The sequence below is a fragment of the Acomys minous genome (assembly GCF_964271855.1).
Source record: "Acomys minous genome assembly, chromosome: 6".
Lineage (NCBI taxonomy): Eukaryota > Metazoa > Chordata > Mammalia > Rodentia > Muridae > Acomys > Acomys minous.
The window spans coordinates 129,460,571-129,483,156 of record NC_140487.1 but is presented as its reverse complement, the minus strand read 5'-3'; the positions used below and the strand labels follow the sequence as shown (position 1 = coordinate 129,483,156).

General features: G+C 51.8%; 1 protein-coding gene across 1 annotated transcript; it reads right to left on the bottom strand.

Moving 5' to 3' along the window:
• Positions 1-15,079: 15,079 nt before the first annotated feature.
• C1QTNF12 (C1q and TNF related 12) lies at positions 15,080-19,583 on the bottom strand. Its single transcript, XM_084785367.1, has 8 exons — positions 19,105-19,583; positions 17,090-17,206; positions 16,855-16,975; positions 16,612-16,763; positions 16,040-16,148; positions 15,778-15,868; positions 15,563-15,641; positions 15,080-15,289 (listed from the first exon to the last, which is right to left on the bottom strand). The coding sequence occupies exons 1-8, from the start codon at positions 19,261-19,263 to the stop codon at positions 15,191-15,193; spliced, it is 927 nt and encodes a 308-aa protein (XP_084641493.1). The 5' UTR covers positions 19,264-19,583; the 3' UTR covers positions 15,080-15,190.
• Positions 19,584-22,586: the final 3,003 nt, after the last annotated feature.

Below are 22,586 nucleotides of genomic sequence, written 5' to 3'. Positions count from 1 at the left end.
TAGCACTGACAGGCAGGGTTAAGTGGGCGTAGCATCGGTGCCAGCAGTTCAGGGGTCACTGGGGCCAGGTCCACAAAGAGTCTCAACACAGGCTATAGAAGCCTTGTCACAGGAGCACTGGCAGTTCGATCCTAGAGACCATCCCCAACTTTCTGTTTGTATTTCCCTGGGCAGCAGCTTTGGACTGCCATACCAGGGCCACCTTGGAGTTAGCTCATTGGCATAGCTAGGCCAGTCCTGGCTAGGCTCATATTTGAGCTGCCAGTGGGCTTGTTTCTAAGGCCTTGCTCTTACCAAAGCTGCCTAGTACCAAACTCAAGCATATTATTTCAAGTCGCACAAAAAGGCTTTTGAGTTATACAACACAGTTTTTATGCTGTGATGAATATAAGCTTCCACAAACGTCTTCGTGTTCCCTGTTTCTCACTCAACAAAGTTCCAAGAGTCCCGAGTTAAGACTTACCAAATTCTCCCTTAAGGAAACAGTATTTGCTATTCCTAGCACTCCAGCCACAAAAACTAAGAATATTACATACCCCTTTTGAATGTTAAAAAAATGAGAGTATAGCCGGGCGTGGTGGCGCACGCCTTTAATCTCAGCACTCGGGAGGCAGAGGCAGGCGGATCACTGTGAGTTCGAGGCCAGCCTGGTCTACAAAGTGAGTCTAGGACAGCCAAGGCTACACAGGGAAACCCTGTCTCGAAAAACCAAAAAAAAAAAAAAAAAAAAAAGAAAGTATACTTAGAAAAACAGAGCTGGGCATGATGGCACATGCCTTTGATCCCAGCACTTGGGAGGCAGAGGATCTCTGAGTTTGAGACCAGCCATAGCTACATAGAACCTGTCTTGGAAAAACCAAAAAATAAAAATAAAAAGTAAAGTGCTCTGTGGATAAATGGACAATCTGGGATAGCCTTGACTGCCCCATTTGTGGTACTGTGGGTGGGGAGAGACATGCCCTAACTGTCATCAACTTGCCTTGTAAGTTTTTAGTTTGTAAACTTGAGCACGTTTGGAGTCTTCCTTTTCCTATCTTTTGTTTCCTCCCGCCCCTTCTTTAAAACCATGCCCAGCTGGGTTACTCCTTTAAAGTAGACTATTCAGGACTGGAGGGTAAAGCCCTGCATCTGAAAGAAGGATGTTCTTGTTCTCAACTCTGATTCCTATCTTCATGATGTGAGGTAGTCAAGTCTTGAGGCCTGTAAGGACCAGATTAGGAGGCCCAGGACACTTTGTGCTGGGCTCCTGACGAGAGGATGAACTGCCCTGTGTATATGTTGCTCCTAGGTAAGAGTTTGTGAGATCGAGTGGGGCTTAAAGGGGCCATGTCCTCACAGGACCGGTGGCTTTCTAGGGATGTTGATAGCAAGGCTGAGGTTCAGGCCAATCACTTTCACCTGGGTGCTTCACCTTAACCTTGGAATTGCTTAAGGAATAGTTAGGTCTCTGTCCTTCCGAATGAACAACATGGAGACCATAGGCGGCCACGATTCAGTCAGGAAAGCATGCACCCTGTAATCAGGAGGACTGGAGTTTGATCTCTCTCCCTGGTACCCATGAAAAAACCCAGATATAGCATTGAGGCATTATGTTTGCTTGTTTGTTTGTTTTTTTGAGACGGTTTCTCTGTGTAGCCTTAGATGGCTCTGTGTGTGTGTGTGTGTGTGTCTGGAGAGACAGCCATGGGTGCTGGGAACCGAACTCTTATATTTTTGCTTGTGAGCCTAGCCTTTAATGGCTGAGCCATCTCTCCAGCCTGCCTTGGCTGTATTGGACTTGCTTTGTAGACCAGGCTGGCCTCTGCCTCCCTGTGTGGGATTAAAAGTGGTGAGCTTATTTTTGCTAACTATTCGGGGTGTCGTGTGATTCCTAGGGAGAAATCTACTTAACCCAGAAAACAACCAGTGACAGACCAAAGTGTAAGATACCACCAAAATCCAGTTTGGTAAACCAATGAGTTACTGGGGTTACTTAACAGGAATGTGAATGAAGGGTTAGTTACAGAATAAGAAATCACTCAAAGCTGAGCACCATGGCACATGCCTGTAGTCCCAGAACTCTGGAGGCAGAGGCAGGTGGATCTCTGAGTTCAAGGCCAGCCAAGGCTATAACATAAACCCTGTCTCGAAAACAAACAAGCAAACAAAAAGAATCTCAAAAACAGCTGCATCACCAACAGCTCACCACAGTATGGGTGACAGCTCGTGAAAGCTGAAAATCTGAAGCACGTTGCAAAAGTTGGAGGCAGTTCAACGGGTTGGAGAGTCTTGCACACACTGTTAAGTTGGTCTGAGGGCCACAACCCCAACCACCAGCTCGTTTGTTCTTTGCCGCTTTATCTCTTCTAGGGGCTCTGCTTGTTTGAGAATGTTTTTCAGCAGGTCTTTACACCTTACATACACTTGGGGGAGGAGGGATGTAGTAAATCTGGTCAGTTAGACTGACCACACACACAGGATTTCTCTGTGTAGCCTTGGCTGTCCTGGACTCACTTTGTAGACCAGGCTCGCCTTGAATTCACAGAGATCCTCCTGCCTCTGCCTCCTGAGTGCTGGAATTAAAGGTGTGGGCCACCATGCCGGGTAGGCTCAATTTTCTTAACAACTATATTTTATTATGAACTTATTAAACAAGCCTACCTCCCTTACAATCTGACTAACCCAAACAATAGGAAAAGGAGATTAAAGAATGCAATACGTTGCTTGAGATAATTGTGATGTTGGCATCAGTATTGACCAGACCTTGTAATTCAACACCATTCATTTGTATTATTAATTTAGGTCTCTGATCATTAACCATTGTTTGCCAGAACTCACGTTTCCCTGTACTGCTGAATGCATCTGTTCATTCTACTGGAGCGGCTTTGTCCTTAATGTAAGGAAATAGTAACAGCTGAGCAATTCTATCCCCTGCATTAATTTGCATCTCCTTTTTAAAACATGCCATAATTTTTATTCCTCTTTACAATCCCCATCTATAATACTAGGATGTACAATAAGACCCTGAGAAGTCAATCCACTTCTTCCCAGAATTATTCCCCCTGTTACTGGAAGCAAAGGGCCGTAAACACCAGTACTCAGTTTGTAACAGTCAGGCTGTATCTGAGGCCAGATCCAAGGCTGTGCTGCCTTCAGTAACATGCATTAGATCAGTAATACCTAATTCCCGTTTTCCTGTGATTCCGTTACTTCTGGACTGGCCGGGGTAATCTAGCTGGTATTGTTGGTGGGGCCCTGAGCCAATGGGCCCCTCCTGCCATTTCACGACGACGACGACGACGACGACGACAAGGTATTACCTTGCACATCACTTTTAGGTTGACAATTCCTTCCCCCACATCGGCTATAGTACCCTGGATGTCTCAGCACCTCACAGCCATCATGGCCAGATGCTCCTTGTTCTGCCCTACGAGTACCATTTAGTCCAAATTGAGGGCACCTGTTATTCTGAGGTCTGGAACTTTTCTTTTTTTTGGGGGGGGTGGGGTTCAAGACAGGGTTTCTCTGTGTAGTCTTCACTGTCCTGGACTCACTTTGTAGACCAGGCTGGCCTCGAACTCACAGGGATCCGCCTGCCTCTGCCTCTGCCTCCCGAGTGCTGGGATTAAAGGCGTGCGCCACCATGCCCGGCTGGAACTTTTAACCTTACAGTTTCTTTGAACATAACCAAGTCTGCCACAATTAAAGCGCCGGGTGTTACGGGACCTCTGGCTATAGCTTATCCAACAATATTATTTTGGTGTTCTGGAGAGCTAATATTAACTGTTTCTCTTACCCATTCGTCTAATGCAGCTCCTCTTTCCTTTAAGGGTCTAATTGCCCTCTTAAATTCCGTGCTAGCATTCTCATGTGCCATAATGAGTTTCAGTGCCTGTTTGGTGTCAGCATCTGCTATTGCTCTATCTAAGCGCTGATCCCAATCTCTGCAAAAATTCTGTGACGGCTTCCCCAGGCCCTTGAAATATCTTAGTAAATATCTTACCAGGTTCCTCTATGTCCCAAGCTCTTAAGGCTGCACATCCCCCTGTTCATTTCTATATAATAAACACGCCACGCTTCCAGGGTGCTGTGGCTTCTCCACCTCAGAGCCCAGTTCACCCAACATTTTTGTGTGTCTCTTTCCTTCATTCCCTCTCCATCTCTAGTCAGGTCCAGTGCCTGGAGCAGAGCAAGGGCTTGGCATTCCATCTTGGAGGGAAGCTGGTAAAAACAAGGGATGTTTAAGAAAGGAGGTAAAATAACAAGATGCTAAAAGGGAGGCTAAACACTACATCCTGCAAGGAAGACGGGATGTTCTAGGGGAAGGAAACACTCCACCCCACAGGGAAGTCTGGGAAGCTCAGGATGTAAATAACTCAAAGATTTCAGGATGATCCTGAAACTGACTAGACTCAATAAGTTTCTCCTTGCCAAACATATATAAGGTGCAAGGGTGCTGAAACAGACTCTTAAAGATCTGAGCTACCTGGAAGAGTCTCAAATCAACTGGGTGACCTGAAAAGAATCCTCTCTAAAGGGGCTGGAGAGATGGCTCAGTGGTTAAGAGCACTGCCTACTCTTCCAAAGGACCCGGGTTCGATTCCCAGCACTCACATGGCAGCTCACAACTGTCTGTAACTTCAAGATCTGACACCCTCACACCAACACACATAAATTAAAATTAAATAAAATATATTAAAAAAAAAAAAGAATCCTCTCTAAAGGTTGTGGACGGACTGCAGAGGTCCAGCTGCGTTACCTAGGCCGGTGATAGGCGTTTGATGATGGAGCTGTCTTTGAACCATTTCTGCTCCGGTAAGTACCCCTAATAAACCCCACTGGTTCACCAAATCGGACTTTGGTGGGACCCTCACTTCCAGTTGTCACCAGGGCCCTATCTGGGTAAGTAAACACGTGTTTACACCTTCCCAGGAACAGTGCTACACAACACCAAGCTCAGACATTCTCCACCCTCAGGCAAACAGAGCTTTTTTTGAGAGGTCACATTTTTACCTTTCACATGTCTTCTCCTTCCTGGCATTCTTTGGCTCCAGCAGCCCCACCCTCTGGGTAAGACACCCTCCTGTGAGTCTCACTTTTAACTCTGTCCCTCAGTGTCCACCAGTCCCTGCCTCTGTCGTCTCTCAGTTCCTATCACCCCCTGGCCACATCATGCATCGTATGAAAAGCATCCTTCCTGGATCCCTGCCTGTAGTAGTTAGGGTCACTATTGCTGTGATGAAACACCATGGCCAGAAAGCAAGCTGGGAAGCAAAGGGTTTATTTGGCTTACACTTCCCTATTCATTGTTCATGATCAAAGGAAGTCAGGACAGGAACTCAAGCAGGGCAGGAACCTGGAGGCAGGAGCTGATGCAGAGGCCATGGAGGGTGCTGCTTACTGGCTTGCTCCCTGTGGCTTGCTTAGTCTGCTTTCTTACAGAACCCAGGACCACTAGCCCAGGAATGGCACCCCTCACAACCGGGCCCTCTATCAATCACTAATTTTAAAAATGTCCTACAGGCAGATTTTTTTTTTCCAAGACAGAGTTTCTCTGTGTAGCTTTGGTTGCACTGGAACTCACTCTGTAGACAAGGCTGGCCTCAAACTCACAGCGATCCACCTGCCTCTGCCTCCCAAGTGCAGGGATTAAAGGTGTGCGCCACCACTGCCCAGCCCTACAGCCAGATCTTAAGGAGGCATTTTTCTCAACTAAGGTTCATTCTTTTCCAGTGACTCTTGTTTTGTGTCAAGTTGACATAAAACGAGCCAGCACAGTGCCCCATCACAGGCAGTGCCCCGTCACAGGCAGTGCCCCATCACAGGCAGTGCCCCGTCACAGGCAGTGTCCCATCACAGGCAGTGCCCCATCACAGGCAGTGCCCCGTCACAGGCAGTGTCCCATCACAGGCAGTGCCCCGCCACAGGCAGTGCCCCATCACAGGCAGTGCCCCGTCACAGGCAGTGTCCCGTCACAGGCAGTGTCCCATCACAGGCAGTGCCCCACCACAGGCAGTGCCCCATCACAGGCAGTGCCCCATCACAGGCAGTGTCCCACCACAGGCAGTGCCCCACCACAGGCAGTGCCCCACCACAGGCAGTGTCCCATCACAGGCAGTGTCCCATCACAGGCAGTGTCCCATCACAGGCAGTGCCCCATCACAGGCAGTGCCCCATCACAGGCAGTGCCCCATCACAGGCAGTGTCCCATCACAGGCAGTGCCCCATCACAGGCAGTGCCCCATCACAGGCAGTGCCCCATCACAGGCAGTGTCCCATCACAGGCAGTGCCCCATCACAGGCAGTGCCCCATCACAGGCAGTGCCCCATCACAGGCAGTGCCCCATCATCACAGGCAGTGCCCCATCATCACAGGCAGTGCCCCATCATCACAGGCAGTGCCCCATCACAGGCAGTGCCCCATCACAGGCAGTGTCCCATCACAGGCAGTGCCCCATCACAGGCAGTGCCCCATCACAGGCAGTGTCCCATCACAGCTTATCCCCTGCCGTGTCCCACCACAGCTTATCCCCTGCCGTGTCCCATCACAGCTCATCCCCTGCCGCGCCCCGGGTGGCTTCAGCGGGGCTCCACTCCTCATTCCCTGAGACTCCCCATGGCAGATGAGGGAGCCATGAAAATCAGTGGGGAGAACCGAAGAGACTTGGGGTGAAACAAGGGAGAGGTGGCAAGTGCCAAGACACCTAGACCTGGTCCACCTGAGCCTCACCCACGTCTCAGCTCCTAGTTAGGCTCAGGTCCACTGCACAAGGCGTGGCCACCAAGACTCGTAGTGTGTCCCCAGCAGTATTCCCATGGACTGTAGCTCCCTTCTCTGACGGGGCTGCAGAAGAATATTGCCTTGGGGCTTTCTGACAGCATCGCGTAGCTCAGCTCAGCCAAGCTGGCTTTCGTGGCGAATGCTGCTCCCGGTTGTCGTGTGTGGTCACATCAGCTTCATACTGTAGATACCCTAGGTAGCAACTGCCTCTCTGAGGCCAGGCTGGCTGTGACAGCAGGCCCTGTGAGCCTGCATCAAACTCTGCCTCTCCTCTAGGCCAGGACCTGACCGTGCTCAGTGACCCAAGGAAAAGGAAACCTGACACACAGCTACTCCCTTCTATGGTGTCTGCGGGTCTTGGCTGACCCAGTCTTTACTTTGGTCCATCTTCACAGCCTCCTACTTATGATTCTGGGAGGAAGTGATGGTCAGTGAACATCCGTGTGGTCCCTGAGGTGGTGGCAGGTCAGTCTTAGCCCCCTCTCCCCGCCTGCCACCTCCCTGTATACAAGATGGGCCCTCCAGCCCTGTCAGCCCTGAATAATAATCCCCTGTAAGTGCTTTGGAGAGCCAGGCATCTGGAAAGGCAGAGAGACGGCTGAGGCTCGGGGCTGAACAGTTGTTTGGGATACTTCAGTGTCAGAAAATGGAGTTCACATGGCTCCAACCCTTTGCTTCCTGTTTGTTTACTCGTTTGGGCTGCTACCGAGTATCTCCAGGTCTCAGTTGGGTTGTTTTAGGGGTGTTGGGTGCAGGTGAAGCTGGATTCGTGCTGGGGCTGGGCCACATGTGTGCATGCTGGCTGTTGCAAAACTGATGTTATCTCCTAGAAGAACCTGTGAGTCACTGCCCCCAGAGCAAGGGGCTGTGCCCTAAATCCTTCCAAACAAAGACCCTTTGTTCCTAAACCCTCCCGTCAGGGCCCACGGGAACCACCACCAGACACACAGGCAGACAGGCATGCCAATGGAGGCAGCCAGCACAGGTAGAACCAAGGCTATTTTCCACACCAGAGTGTGCTTCTCGGCCCACCTGCCTCAGCTCTCAGAACTAGGCTATGAGAGATCTGGGGCTGGCAGCAGGAGGCCCCAGATATAACGTCCTGGAGGGAGTAGGGCCATGAGGTCTTGCAGCCCACAGAGGCCTCAATTGGTAGCCCAGGGGCAGATTGGCCAAGACCAGTCAGTGAGCCCCAGGACTCAGAGTCCACACAAGGCTTCCACTGCAACATAGGCCCCTCGTCCCAGGCCAGGAGCCCCCTTTGGGCCGAGAAGCTCCTCTCCCTTGGCTTCCCGCCCCCCCCCCCCAGGGAGCCTCAGATGCCAGGCATGTACTCACAGGACCCTACTGTCAGGCCGTGAGCAGCCACATGTCCCATTCTGACTTCAGCAAGACTATTGCCACTGGGCCTTTCCATCCCCAAGGGCAAGAACTGTCCACTCCTGAGTTTGACCCCGTCCGCTGGACACCTGCCCCATGGTTCTTCCTGGGTCCGGAGCAGAGATCTCTGGAGACACAAATACTCTTTTCCCTCCACTACAAACAAATCATATGCACACTCAGGGTACCTCTGGGGACCTTACGGACATACCCACGGGTTCTTACAAAACAAAGGGCTGGAGAGATGGCTCAGAGGTTAAAAGCAACTTCTGCCGGCTGCTCTTCCAAAGGTCCTGAGTTCAATTCCCAGCAACCGCATGGTGGCTCACAACCATCCATAATGAGATTTGATGTCCTCTTCTGGCCTGCAGGCAGAGTGCTGTATACATAATAAATAAATAAATATTTAAAACAAAACAAAAAGTCAAGATTACCTGTCTATATCTGTTGTGTTGTTGCTGTTATTTTTTTTTTAACCTGGCTATATCTGTTGTGTTGTTGCTGTTGTCTTTCAAGACAGGGTTTCTCTGTGTAGCCCTGGCTGTCCTGGAACTCTCTTTGTAGGCCAGGCTGGCCTTGAACTCACAGAGCTCTGCCTGCCTTTGCCTCCAGATTGTTGGGATTAAAGGCGTGTGCCACCATGCCCGACTACCTGGCTATATTCTGAGGCCCCGTGCATGAACTGGCCTCTTCTGTATGTTGAACTCCCAAAGGGGAGCACAGGGTGGGTACTTGTGGGCACTGGCACTGGCACTGGCAAAGCCACACAACACCTAAAATGTAGCCCTTGGAGGCTCAGCCTTGCTCTGTCCCTGCCTGCTCCGTCCGACTCCTAGCTTGAGATGCACCTCAGGGCATGAGGATCCTGCTCTTGTTTGTGCTCAAGGCCAAGACAGGCTGCCAAGGGTACCAAGGGATCAGGCTGTGACTGAACACTACAGCACCAAGGTGGGCATTGCTCTTAGGAGGGGCTGACCAGGTTATGGCTTAAAACCAGACTCAGGAAGGGTTTCCGATCAAGTGTTTTCATGTTGGAAATGGCCTCCCAGGACAGTCAAGAGCTCCTGGCCATGTTTATACACCTCGACAACCTAGCCTGGCAGGCAGAAGGGTCAGACTGAGGTTGCGGGAAGCTGGCCTGGCAAAAAGATTATAGCACGGCACCTCCAGCTGCCCTAACACAAGGGCTTGGGATCAGGAGCCAAACAAAGGCTATACAGCACAGCACTGGCCATGCTCTCACTGTCCCCAGCCAAGGATGGCAAGTACCTAGACATTTCGGCCACTTCATAAAGCAGCTTCAAAATGGGGGGGGGGGGGCGGGATGTAGAAGAAAATTACCTTCCCCTGAGCTCTCCCCACTCTTGGGACCCTCAAGCTAGCCCCCACCTGAACATTAGCAGCTCCAGCCTGTCTGCCTTCCATAGTATACCATGCTCAGGCTGGGTAGCCATGCCAGGTGTCTCCTATGAACCTCATGATATGAACCGTAGGGTATCAAAGCCTATGACCTTGGGAGACTTGAGAAAAATCACATGGTACAGCTGGGTACATGCAAAAAGCCTGGCTGCTTGTCTTTTGGGCAGGCCGCATGGATTTTTCCGTATCTGTGACCTGGACCCTCCGTTAGAGTTTTCCACTCCAACCTAGACACCCACTCCCTTGCTCCTGGGCCCCCAGCCACTAGGGCTCATCTGGAGACAGCACATTCCAAGGAAATTACAGCTAAGTGGCTAATGACCTCCGATTAGGGGCAGGAATGGGGAGGAAGAGGAGACAGACAGACGCAGGTAGAGTCAGGCGCCCAGACAAGGCCCACCCTGATCCTGGCCACCTGCCCAGGCACTGCTGTGCAGAGCTGGCCCCTGCACATCTTTCTCATCTTTCATCTCCTCATCTCCATCTGTCTCTTTGTGGAGCCCTAAGTCCCGTTCTTGAGTCTCCATCTTGGGGATTACAGCCCCTTCAGCAGCCAACAAGACCAAAGGACAAAGCTGAGAGGCCCTTACCCTGGGCAGGGAATGCGCTATATGTGGCTCAGGAGAGTGTGGCGGATGCTGCCCACCATACTGGGTGGCTGGCTTCCAGCCTCAGCCAATCTGCACAGAGTAATGCTGTTTACTAGTAGAGCGAAGAAATTACAGGCCTGGCCATGCAGAGAAGCAGCCCCTGAAGTTCCTAATGTAAGTGAGGTGTTTATGGATCTGCAGGTATAGATATTCAGACCACACTTCTGTGCCAGCCTCTTCCACATCCCTGCTCTGCTTTCTCATAGAACCCTGACCCTTAATATTCCCACTGATAGGCCCTGAAAACAGTCTCTCTGTGTGTAAACTAGTTTCCCTGCTCTCGTGGGTGGAGGAGAACACATTGATGCCACAGCCTGAGGGCCTGGGGCTCTAGAAAAAAAGACCTGATTGCTCCAGATCTTGATCCAGCAGGTAGGCTGCCCAACAAGGGTGCTGAGGGCAGAAAGGAAAGAGGGCTCCCTGTGGGTCAGGACCTCAGTAATTGGCAAGTGGGAGGCCAGTTACTTCTTTGGGCCCTCTTCTGTTTACTCAGTAGGGACCACGGTATGCTCCGTATGGACCCTAGAAGGCTTTTGCACCATCCCCCATCAAAGCAGCTGACACTGAAGCCGCAGTCAAGTGAAACACAGACCTCTCCAGACAGCCCCAGCCCTTGACGCCACATTGAGTGGTGGGGGTAGGGTTACAGAAGAAAGGTGAAAAATGGGTCAGTGGCCGAGCTTAACTGCCACACAGACTGGCGCCACCCACGCCACCTCAGTGACTGGCCTGGTTGACCTGCCTCATTGTCCAGCAAGATCCTAGGGGCCCTCCTGTAGCACTTGAAGGAGGGTCAAGGTTTTGGGTGAAAGATAAATCACACACTTTGGCCTCTCCCAGTTTTACTGCCTCACCTTACACGCTGCCCATGGGCCTATGAGCAGACCCCTTACCTCTGCTGCATATTTCCCTTTGGGAGATAATTCCAGGCCAAAGGAGAATCTCCCCTGCTCAGTCTTTTTCTTTCCCCCCTCTGTGTAGCCTTGGCTGTCCCTGTGTAGACCAGGCTGGCCTTGAACTCACATCGATCCTCCTGCCTCTGCCTCCCGAGCTCTGCTCGGTCTTGAAGACAGAATTCTGAGAGAAATCAAAGGCTGAGACCTTACCATCACCTTTTGATGGCCCAGGTGCCAACCAGAGATGGAGTCTTGGAAGCTCAGCCAGCTGGGACACCCTGAAGCTAATTTATATTCTTTGACCCAAGTTTACCAGAGCCAAAATAGTCACTGCTCCTACCTTGAGGACTACAGTGGATGGGTTGCCAGGGCTACCCCACACACCGTCTGGGCAGGCTTCCCTAGACCAAATTTTGTCTCACCACACTTGGGCCTGCAGGTCTTCTCCAGCTTAGCACATAGTTGCCTAAGAAGTGGGCACTCTAGCATATTGCTTATATATATTTGAGCTCCCTTCTGCGTCCCCCCACCCACCAGTGTGTGGACCCCACCTCACAGGGCCCCTGTGCTAACTAGTTTTCTTTGCTTGTCTGTCAACTTGGCACAAGCTAGAGTTATCTGAAACTCGAGAACCTCAATTGAGAAAATGCCTCCATAGACGTGGCCTGTCCATGTATGGTGGCACATGCCTTTAATCTCTACACTTGGGAGGCAGAGGCAGGTGGGGCTCTGTGAGTTTGTGGCCTGCCTGGTCTGTCTACAGAGTGAGTGCCAGGACAGCCAGTGTGCATAATGAGACCCTGTTTCAAACAACCAAAACCAACCAAACCAAAGGCCTTAGACAAATCTGTGGAGTATTCTCTTGATTAGTGATTGATAGGAGAGGGCCCCGCTCAGTACGGGCAGTGCCTTCCCCGGGGAAGTGTTTCTGGGCTGCATAAGAAAGTGCGCTGAGCCTGGCACTGTGACGCAAACCTCTTAATTCCAGCACTCAGGAGGCAGAGGCAGGCAGATCTCTCTGAGTTCAAGGCCAGGTTAGTCTACATAGAGAGTTCTAGGACAGTAAGACAGGATTACAAAGAGACATCCTGCTGAGAGAGAGAGAGAGAGAGAGAGAGAGAGAGAGAGAGAGAGAGAGAGAAAGGAAAGAAGAAGAAGAAGAGGAAGAGGAGGAGGAGGAGGAGGAGAGAGGGGCGGGGGAGGCTGAGCAAGCCACAGGAGCAAGCCCATCAGCACCATCCCTCTGTGGCCTCTGCTTCATTTCTTGTCTCCAGGTTTCTGCCTTGAGTTCCTGCCCTGATAGAATGTGATCTGAGAACTGAAAGCTGAAAACAAACCATTTCCTCCTCAAGTTTCTTTCTTTCTTATTTATTTATTTAATTGCATATGAGTGCTTTATCTGCAGAAGAGGTATCAGATTACATTATAGATGGTTCTGAGCCACCACGTGGTCGCTGGGAATTGAACTCAAGACTTCTGGAAGAGCAGGTGGCACTCTTAACCACTGAGCCATCTCTCCAGCCCCGTCAAGTTCCTTTTGATTGTGGTGTTTTGTCATGGCAGTAGAAGCCCTGCTACAGAAATTGGTACCAGGAGTGGGATATTACTGTGACAGACCTGTGTCGAAGTTATTCTTATAAAACAGTATTTGTTTCTCTTAGCTTACTTCTTAACCTCACTATCACAAATAATTGAGGCTTTTTTTTCCCCCTGAGACAGGGTTTCTCTGTGTAGCCTTGGCTGTCTTGGACTCGCTTGGTAGACCAGGCTGGCCTCGAACTCACAGCGATCCGCCTGCCTCTGCCTCCCAAGTGACAGGATTACAGGCGTGCGCCACCACGCCAGGCTGAGACTCTTTTATAATACAAGGCTTCACAACAACAATCTTGAGCAGTTTAAGTCTGTTCTTAGGCATCTATGCCGTCCTGTCTTACTCTCAGCAAACCTCCCAGTGATACTTGCACTTTGTAGCTTTCCTCGGCTCCAGCTCCTTCCTCCCGATCTTCCTTGGACCTCTCCCTGAGTGCTCAGTCCCCTGGCTGAGTCCCCTACTTCCTCCCCATCCTGGCTGGCAGGAAGTCCAGCCCTACTCTCTCCCCTGCTCATTGATTGACTGTAAGCTGCCTTATTGACATAACAGGGGACAACTGGGGATCAGAGTTTACACAACATGCCTACAGACTCACACCATGTGTTTTGGGGAGAGGTGTGAAAGGACTGTGGAACTTGGGGCCACTGAGCCATTGAGTGCTCAGAGCTTAATGAGCTGTCGTGATAACTTACAAGATAATGTGGAGAACAGGACAGGGCCTGGGTTGTGAAGTATCAGAGGGACTTTTGAGGGTCTCTTAAAGACTATTATCAGGGCTATTTGCTATTTTGAATTAAGAATCTGTGGTTCAGCTGCGGTTGGTGGTGCATGCCTTTAATGCCAGTACTCAGGAGGCAGAGGCAGGTGGATTGATGTGAGTTTGAGGCCAGCCTGATCTACAAAGTGAGTCTAGGACAGCTAAGGCTACACAGAGAGACTCTTGTCTGGAAAACAACAACAACAAAACCTGTGGTTCTGGTCATCCTGGGCTGAAGAATTGGCTATTACCGTTACCAAGACTAGAGCCACTAAATTGGAATCTTTGCTTGCTGTGATAATTGATGCAGGTGAGCTGGGAATGAGGAATCAGCTGTGATTAAGAAGAGACCAACCCCCGCCCCCCATGAGGGCTCACAAAGACTGAACCACCAACCTAAGAGCTGGCATGGGCCAGATCTGGACCCTCCCTACACATGAGGGGGGGGGGGGAGTCCAGATTGCAGCATAGTCATCATGTGGGTCCCTTAACAATGGGACTAGGTGCTCTCTCTGACTCTGCTGCCTGCCTTTGGATCCCTTCCCTCTAGCGCTGCCTTTTCTGGCCTCAGTGGGGGAGGATGCACTTAGTCCTGCTGTGACTTGAAGGGCTTGGGTAGAGGGGGGCATGGGGGAAGGGGCATGAGGACAGGACTTGGAGGAGAGGAGGGAGGGGGCTAGGACTGGGCTGTAAAGTGATAGCAAGAAAGAAAGAAAAAAAGAAGAGGAGAAAGAGGCGGCCACCATTACTGAGGGGAAACCCTCAGTTCCTCAGTTCCTAGAAGCAGCCAAGGCTGTGCCTTGTGCTACCAGCTGTACCTGGTAACACGTACGCGGTTTCCCCAGGCAGGACTGATTTTGAAGGCATGAAGGGGCACGGAAAACAGCAGAGGCCAGAGTGAGTTGCAGTAAAAAGCTCCAGGACTGACAGGGTTGTGGTGAGGATTAGAGCCCAGCATTTTGGCGATGCCAGCACCACAAGGTGATCGCTGAGGACAGCAACAGGTGTGGGCGCCATCTTGAGCCTCAGAAAGAAGCTGTACATGGATGGCAAGACCAGAAGTGGGACTGATCCCAGACGGAAGCACGGAACTTTTTACACTCTTGGCTTTGGTTTTGCTTTGATTGTGACTGTCAGTTTTTTTCTCTTGAAATAACTTGTTTTTTAACTTGCTTTTTAATTTTACAGAAACTCACAGCAATCCACCTGCCTCTGCCTCCCAAGTGCTGGGATTAAAGGTGTGCGCCACCACGCCCAGCTTGAGACTTTGTTTTTTTGTTTTATTTTTGAGGAAGGGTTTATGTTGGCTGTACTGGAACTCACTCTGTAGCCAGGCTGGCCTTAAACTCAGAGATCTGCCTGCCTCCGCCTGAGGGTCAGCTCAGTCCCCAGCATGTAGAGAAACTGCCAGGGAGCTCTGCTGGCTCCCCGCTTCTCCCCTCACTGGCTGGAAGTCTATCTGGAGACCGTGTGAGACAACGTCGCTCTGGTCCCTCGTGGTGGCTACACTCTGCTCAGGGGTCCCATGCGGACAGTCTTCTGCTTGCTATGTATTCTCCCGTTCATATCTTGGCCACTTGGTCACCACTTCTACCAACACAATAACCAGACAGCACCCAGGAGAGATGAAAAAGTCTGGAGTTCTTTATTGCTATGAAGGCTATTAACTGGAAAGCAGTCCTTTTCAGCTCCTCTAAGAAGCAAGGTGTTGGCTCCTCAGTTGTCTCTTCAGCTCCCCTATGTACCCAAAAGTAGTCCGGAGAAGCTGGAGCTGTTCTGGACGGTGAGGACTGCCCCAGAACTGTTGTCCACGAACACAGAGACATACTGTCCAGACTGAAGACATCACATAGTGGGCATCATCATTGGTGGGTGGCCCCAACCTAGAAGCCTACCCACCCACTGGGATAGCATTTGGAGCCAATACTCCCCAAAAGTTGAGCCACTGTACATACAGAGCTAAAAACATCCTAACCAAGCATCACCCTCCTAGATACAAGGGTTCAAAGGTCTTGAGCAACTACTTCCACTAGGCTGTAAGCCGCCTCCCCCCACCCCCCAGGCTAGAGAGACCCACCCTCCTGTTGCCTGAGCCTGTAATGCCCTTACCTGCAGCTGCAGCAGCCCCTGAACCTGCACTGTGAAGACCCTGCTGTTGCTCTCCAGGCCTGATACAGCCTCCAGGGACCTGGGCATAGCACCACAGGGCAACAGTGTTGAGGCCACTGGCCCATGGTGCCCAGACACCCCTCAAGGTGGCAACTTGTGAACCCAGTCCAAGGACAGACACCAGAGGATTATGGTGGGCAGGAGGACTCACTCACGTGTGGCGATGACACAGGGACTCAATACAGATGAGGACACGGATCATGTCCCGGGTACGCAACCGGCCTCTGCCCTGCAGTTCACTGTGGTCTATGGAGAGAGCAGCAGGTAGAAGGTGCTTCCAGACACTGCCCAGAACAGGCCCAAGTGTCTGCCGGGGCTGAGGGTGGCTGGCCTCAAGAACAGCAGACGGCATCTCTGAGGTACCACCCTCGAGGGATAACCTACCCACTACCCATACTGCACATCAGGCTGGCTCACCCACGTGCAGGCTGGCGGAAAACTGGAAGATGGCAGAGACTGGGGCTGTGAATCGGCCCAAGGCCAGGCTCAGGCCAGATCCTCGCAGGAAGGCACCCTGGGTAGTAGGCTGTGGAGAGCAGGAGGTGACTGGCTGGGTTCAGGGCCTGGACCCTCACCATGTACACTCTAGCCAAGCAAGGTACCTACAGCGCAACCCAAAAAAAGGTCGTTCCTGGGCCTCATTTTCTTTGTGGAAAGGACAGGGCCGACCTGAGTCTTTACACCCATGTGAGCCTTAGAGCAAAGGTTCTAGGACCCAGTGGGACCCCAAGAGCTATCACAGAAGATGGTGATACTTGGCTCCACTTTTGCCTTAGTATGAGGTAAGACACACTGGAACTTCTAACTCTCACAAAGGCTGACCCTGCCCTCTGCAACAGCATCTCTAGGGCCCACTGTAGGCATGTGTCTGGCAACTGTCTAGTGGTATCTGTGGGACCATCTTGCCAATAGGGGACCACCCCTGTATCCTGTCCCCTTCATATATAAGCACAAAGGATAGAATTGTTTTGGCTTGTGTTCCCACTCACGGCCTGGAATCCTTTCAGCTCCACCAGCGTCTTCTTGTCCACTAGCACAGGGCCTTTCAAGCGGCAGTGGAAGGCTTCAACCACCAGCTGCTGGCTGGGTTTCTGGGGTAACAATGTGTCTGGTAGCCCTGAGAATCGAAGTTCCGCAGCCTCTGTAAGGAGGGCCACTTTGGGTCAGGCCTCTGCTAGCCCTGAAAGAGCTTTCTAGGCTTCTGAAAGTGGCTGGACGGAAGGTAGTCTTACCTTTTAGCATCTCTTGAAATTCCTGCAGCAAGGCCTCTGGGGTGAATTCCACACGAGGGGAACCAGGGGGACCAGGAGGGCCAGGGGGTCCCGGGGGCCCTGGGAGACCTGAGAAGCCTCGCTGGAAGAGGTAAAATAAAGTGAATCTGAGTAGGTGCCCCAGTCACCCCCTTCCCTGGGCTCAGAAGCTGAAAGGAACTCATAACGGCTGGTGCCACACAGCTCAGGGCCTTACCGACTTCTTGTCCCGGCCACGGCACCGTTTCCGAGAGGCCCCATCATCTGGCCGGCGGACAAAGTTCAGCCACGTCATGTGGGCATCTGAGAGCTCAGGCCCAGAGGCCTCTGGTGGCTGAAAAGCCAGAGAAGCAAGGCTAGTCCCCTGAACACCAGGCCTCTGACCTCTGTCCTAATATACCTCACAGATAGATCTGTGAGGGATTCAGGTACATAGGAAGAAGTCACGGGGATAGCTCAGGTCATGGCCCAAAGGGACTATCCCTTGGTAATCAGAACCTTTATGTCCCCAGGGTGTGTGTTAGGGATGGAGAGAGAATAGGCAAGGTGAGATCTGGGGCCTCTGTGAAAATGACAACTCCCCTGGCCCCCGCTCCCATGAAGGCCATATGGGCTCACATGGGGCAACCCTCATGTGTCTCTGACAAGGTTTGGCCTTAAATAATGGATATGGCTGGGTAGAGTATGCTTAGTAACAGCCAAGCCCATCTCCGGGGACAATTAGGATGTGTGTGAGTGTGTGTGTGGTGTGTGTGTGTGTGTGTGAGTGTGTGTGTGTGTGTGTGTGTGTGTGTGAGTGTGTGTGTGAGTGTGTGTGTGTGGTGTGTGTGAGTGTGTATGTGTGTGTATGTGTGAGTGTGTGTGGTGTGTGTGAGTGTGTGTGTGTGTGAGTGTGTGGTGTGTGTGTGTGTGTGAGAGTGTGTGTGTGTGTGTGTGTGAGAGTGTGTGTGTGTGAGTGTGTGTGTGTGTGGTGTGTGTGTATGTGTGAGTGTGTGTGGTGTGTGTGAGTGTGTATGTGTGTGTGAGTGTGTGTGGTGTGTGTGTGTGTGTGTGTGGTGTGTGTGTGGTGTGTGTGTGGTGTGTGTGTGTGTGTGTGGTGTGTGTGTGGTGTGTGTATGTGTGTGTGGTGTGTGTGTGAGTGTGTGTGTGTGTGTGTGTGAGTATGTGTGTGTGTGTGTGTGTGTGATGGGCAGGAGGGTGGCAGTCTAGTTGCTTCAGGATGATCCTGCCTTCATTGACCAGAGTAAGCCAAGGGCCCTGGCATAGCACAAGGCCAGTCCTGAGTAAGACCAGAGTGGGTACTGGAGATCCTAACCAGAGATAAAAAATGTTCTCCTTCAGACAGGTCAGTGAGCTAGGAAGGACAGGCAAACACTGTTTCCCCCTTGGGTCCTAGGAACAGATGTAAATCCGTCTGAAAGCACCAAAGTTCTCTATTGGTATCTGTTGGACACCTTGGTGCCGAGAGCATCAGACACAGCTGAGCTGAGGGTAAAGGCTGCAGAGAGATGTACGCCAAGACCATCTCCGGCGTAAAGGGCAGGGAAGCCCCACGCGTGACAACATCTCCCCAAACTTTCCACTGCCTTATCTCTGAAAAGGCCACCCTGGGCAGGGCAGAGAGCACTGCCACCACCATCCTCCCTTCCCTAGCACCTAAGGAGGGCCACTCAGAATGCAGCCCACAGCTTACACTGCCTCAGCCTGCCTGTCAGGAAATGGGGCCTCAGGCTTGATGTAGACTGATATGGCTGAGAGGCAGCCAAGCTGGCTGACAGAGACACCCTACAAGGAGAGAGGCAGGGGGCTCATGTGTGGGTAACGGTTGTTTCCCTTCCTGCCCTGGGGGCACCTAGGATGGCAGCAGTAGGGGCTTTGAGACCCCTGGAAAGCACAGGGGCAGGCCAGTCAGGCTACTGCCTACTTCAGGAGTTATGGTAGTAAAATGACATATCCATTAGCCTGCCCGAAGTCCTTCCCGACCTTCACCTGAAATAGCAATTAAACCTAATGGCACCAGGCTACTGAAAGGCACACTGAGGCCTCGAACGGTCAACTGTTGCCCCACTAGGCATAGGCAGAAGGAGACTTCCCCCACAGATCAGGCCCTGTCCTGCCTGCCTGAAGCAAACCCGTAAGTGGTCAAGGTCTCCGGCAGTGCAGCCTGGAAACGGGGGAGCAGAGCTGTCTGGGTGGAGCCGCACACTCGCATGCTTCCCTGCCGGCGCCTACCTTGAAGGAGCTTGGCAATCCCTCGTGGTTGGATGTGGTAATATTGGGGAACTCCACACGCACAGCCAGCTGCCGAGGCTTCTTGGGTTCCTGCCGCGCCCCGACTCCTGCAGTCTGTAGCCAGAGCAGGGCTCCAGCAGCCCAGGCCCAGACCCACATGGCTCAGTCTCCGCAAGCAGAGGCTCAGGGATAGGAGGCCAGGCCAGTGTTCTCATGGGGGCGGCGACATTCACAGCCCCTGCGCGGGGTGAGGCCCAGGGATGAGCCCAGCTGCCGCTGGTGCTTGTCTACAGGACGAGCCAGAGTGCGGCAGAGAGCTAATGTCTTGGCGGCCTCCCCTCCTGCTCAGTGCCCATGCAGGCGTCCCCACCACCAAATGAGCCCTCCCTCCTTCCCAGGTCTGTGCGGCTCCTAGGACTCCAGAGACCTTCCACGGCGGCGAGGTGAGGTGGGGCGGGGCGGGGTGGGGCGGGACCGGGGCGGGACCCCTACGATTCCATCACCTCTTTCTAAGGAGTAGGGAGGAGCTGGATTGCATTTCCCCTGTCCAAACAGTCCCTGGCCTCTTTGCAGCAGGATTTCTATTTAGTTAAGCTGGAGGTGGTGGACTGTTAACATCAACTCTGTGGCATCTTTCATATCCACACCTTCAGGACAGAGTCCCATGTGATTAGTTCACTTTAGGAAGCTGTGTACAAATCTCCCAGACCTTCCCACACACTTCATTCAGGCCAAGAAGCCCAGAAACAGCCCCCATCCTAGAACATCTCCATCATCTGGTTGCTTGCCCCTCCCAGCCAAGCCTTTGAGTGCCTGGGGCTCAGTGACTATGAGACGGGTGGGGGGGGTGGGGGGGTAGGGGGGGTGGGGGGGTGGGGTGGGGCCTTTGTAAGACTAAGCCAGGATTCCCAATAGCCAGATGACCTCCAACTAGAGCAGCATCCCCGACACCCACCAGCTCCAGTGGGTGTGGGTCTTTGATAAACAGAGTGTTCTAGAATGGAGCCCCGTCAACTCCCACACCAAGCAAGCCATCCCAGCTCCAGGCCACACCCAGTCAGAAGCCTAGCAAAGCTGGAGTGGGGGAGAACGTAAGGAAAGTGCCCATCTCTCCTGTTCCTGGCTCCCAGGCACTGTCAGCTCCAGGAACAGCAGAGCCTCAAGTGTCTTTGGTCCTTATGTTACTGGAGACGCCACAATGGATGAGGGGGCACCAGCATTTGATGTGTGGTGGTGATCTGTACCCAGCGTAGATAGGTCAAGACAGACAACGTCTATGCCCCACATTCAAGGCTGAGGGTTCGGGGAGGGCCAAGTACCTCAGCCCAAAGACCTCTTGCAGATGCAGTCCACCTATATCCTGGTGGCCTGACCTTACTGGTAATGGGATTTCCCAGCTCCGTCTTGCAGGCAGTTTTATTTAAGCAGGCAGACTAGAAGGCTAGTTTCATCCTGCCATAGAGACAGCACAGTAGGGCACTTCGTTTGGCTGGAGATGGACTCAAGTTACCAGTTTTGCAGCTTCAACATCTCCCTGCCACAAACAACTTGGGAAATAACCAAAAGGATCCTACTTTGGTTCACAAGAACCCTGACCAGGTTAACCTCCAGGAGGACCAGGTCCAGCTTCTGGCTCTCAGACCCCACACCCTGGAGAAAACAGCTCTGCAGGACTGTATTGGCTCACTCTGCAAGGAAGACCCTCCCTCTCACTCCTTAAGAATCAAATTCCCAAAGGCCAGTCAGGCCTAAAATCCCAGCACCTAGGAGGCAGACAGAGAAGAATTCAAGGCCAGCCTCAGGTACATAGTACGTTCAGGCCAGCCTGAGATACATGAAGCTATTAAAAGAGAAATTCCCAAAGGCTGCCCGGGAGTTGTTTTGTCTCAGGGGAGGAACAAGAGTTGGCAGAGAATAGGGACATTTCCTTCCAAGGGACTCCTCTTTTTAAATAACAGTAGAAGCCAGACGGTGGTGGCGGCGCATACCTTTAATCCCAGCACTCCAGAGGGAGAGGCAGGTGGATCTCTAAATTTGAGGCCAGCCTGGTCTACAGAGCAAGTTCCAGGATAGCCAGGGCTACACAGAGAAACTCTGTCTTGCAAAACCAAAACAAACAGGTAACAATAGGATGTAAGCTTTGGGAAGGGAGGGCTAACGGAGGGCAGTCCAGGCTGCCAACTGCCAGCCAGTGACTTCTCCCAAGAAGGGAAACACACAAAGTCAGACATGCTTGATCAAAAAAAAAGGTCACCTTTTATTTGGGGTCAGTGCAAGCAACACACAGGGGACACTACAGGGTCCTGTAGCACTCAAAGGAGCTGCAAGAGGGGAGCCTTCTCAGCAGTCTCCAACTACACCACCAAGTGTGACAACGTGTGGTCAGAGTGCAGGTTTCTAAGATTTTCTTTCTAAGATTTTTACTTTCTAAGACTTTCATTCTGGACTGTTAAGAGTTCAGATTTCACACCTGTGATGCCAGCACTTAGGGGAAGCAGACGTCAGCGGATCTCTGTGAGGTCCGGGCCAGCCTGGTCTACAAAGCAGGTCCAGGACAGCCAAGGCTACATGGAGAAACCCTGTCTTGAAACCCCCAACTTCCCCCAAAGTGGGGAGAAGGAGAAGAGCTGAAATTTCACATACAGAGAACACTCTAAATCTGGTAACATCCTGTCTTTTATTATTTATTTTTTGTTTTTCGAGACAGGGTCTTGGCTGTTCTGGACTCACTCTGTAGACCAGGCTGACATCAAACTCACTGTAATCTTCTGCCTTGGCCTGAGTGCTGGAATTACAGACTTGTGCACCACATCCGCCAACTTTCTGTCTTTTAAGAACGTCAGGGAACAAGAAAGTTACCTAAGTGCAGCAGAGCGCTCAGGACCAGGGAAAGACTAACGTGTGGTGCTAGGGGGAAGCACAAGTCTGCAGGGCTCATCACTAGGACCATGCACAGGCCCAGGCCCAGCTAGGGGCTGTCAACCGACCTCTTGTCAGCAGTATTTCCTACCCCCAAGCAAGCACAGCCTACCAGGGAAGGACACTAACACAGGCTGCATACCATTTAAGAACAAAGGTGTATGCAGCTAAAGACTTTTCAGGAGAGGCTACATGGTATTTACTAGTTGTAAATTACAGAGCTGAATGAAAGATGACCACACACTGCACTACAGCTTTCCTATTGGGCTGCGAGGAGGCTAGTTTAGGAGCCTCTTGCCCAACCCAGACAATGTCACTGCTCCACCTGGTGCCTTACTAATGTCAAACTACTGCAGATCCATTAAACACAAATACTACAAGGTAAGGTGATGGCCGTAAGGGTTAGGAGCATGTAAAGACTGAGAACTTGCCAGCTCAGACTCTTAAGCCTGGTGTGTTTTCTGGGCAACTGCCTTTTCCATAATCTGTAGAAATCAACACCTAACATAGGTCCCCTGGCAAGAATGGTGTAGCCTACCTTAAGATAAACGAAAGAAGTTGGA

Excerpts from the sequence above, each read along its gene's own strand:
- C1QTNF12 (XM_084785367.1), bottom strand. The coding sequence starts at position 19,263 with ATGTGGGTCTGGGCCTGGGCTGCTGGAGCCCTGCTCTGGCTACAGACT. Across the intron at positions 16,976-17,089 it reads GTGGCCGGGACAAGAAGTCG|CGAGGCTTCTCAGGTCTCCC; the intron begins GTAAGGCCCTGA and ends TACCTCTTCCAG. Across the intron at positions 16,149-16,611 it reads AGCTGAAAGGATTCCAGGCC|CCTACTACCCAGGGTGCCTT; the intron begins GTGAGTGGGAAC and ends TGCTCTCCACAG.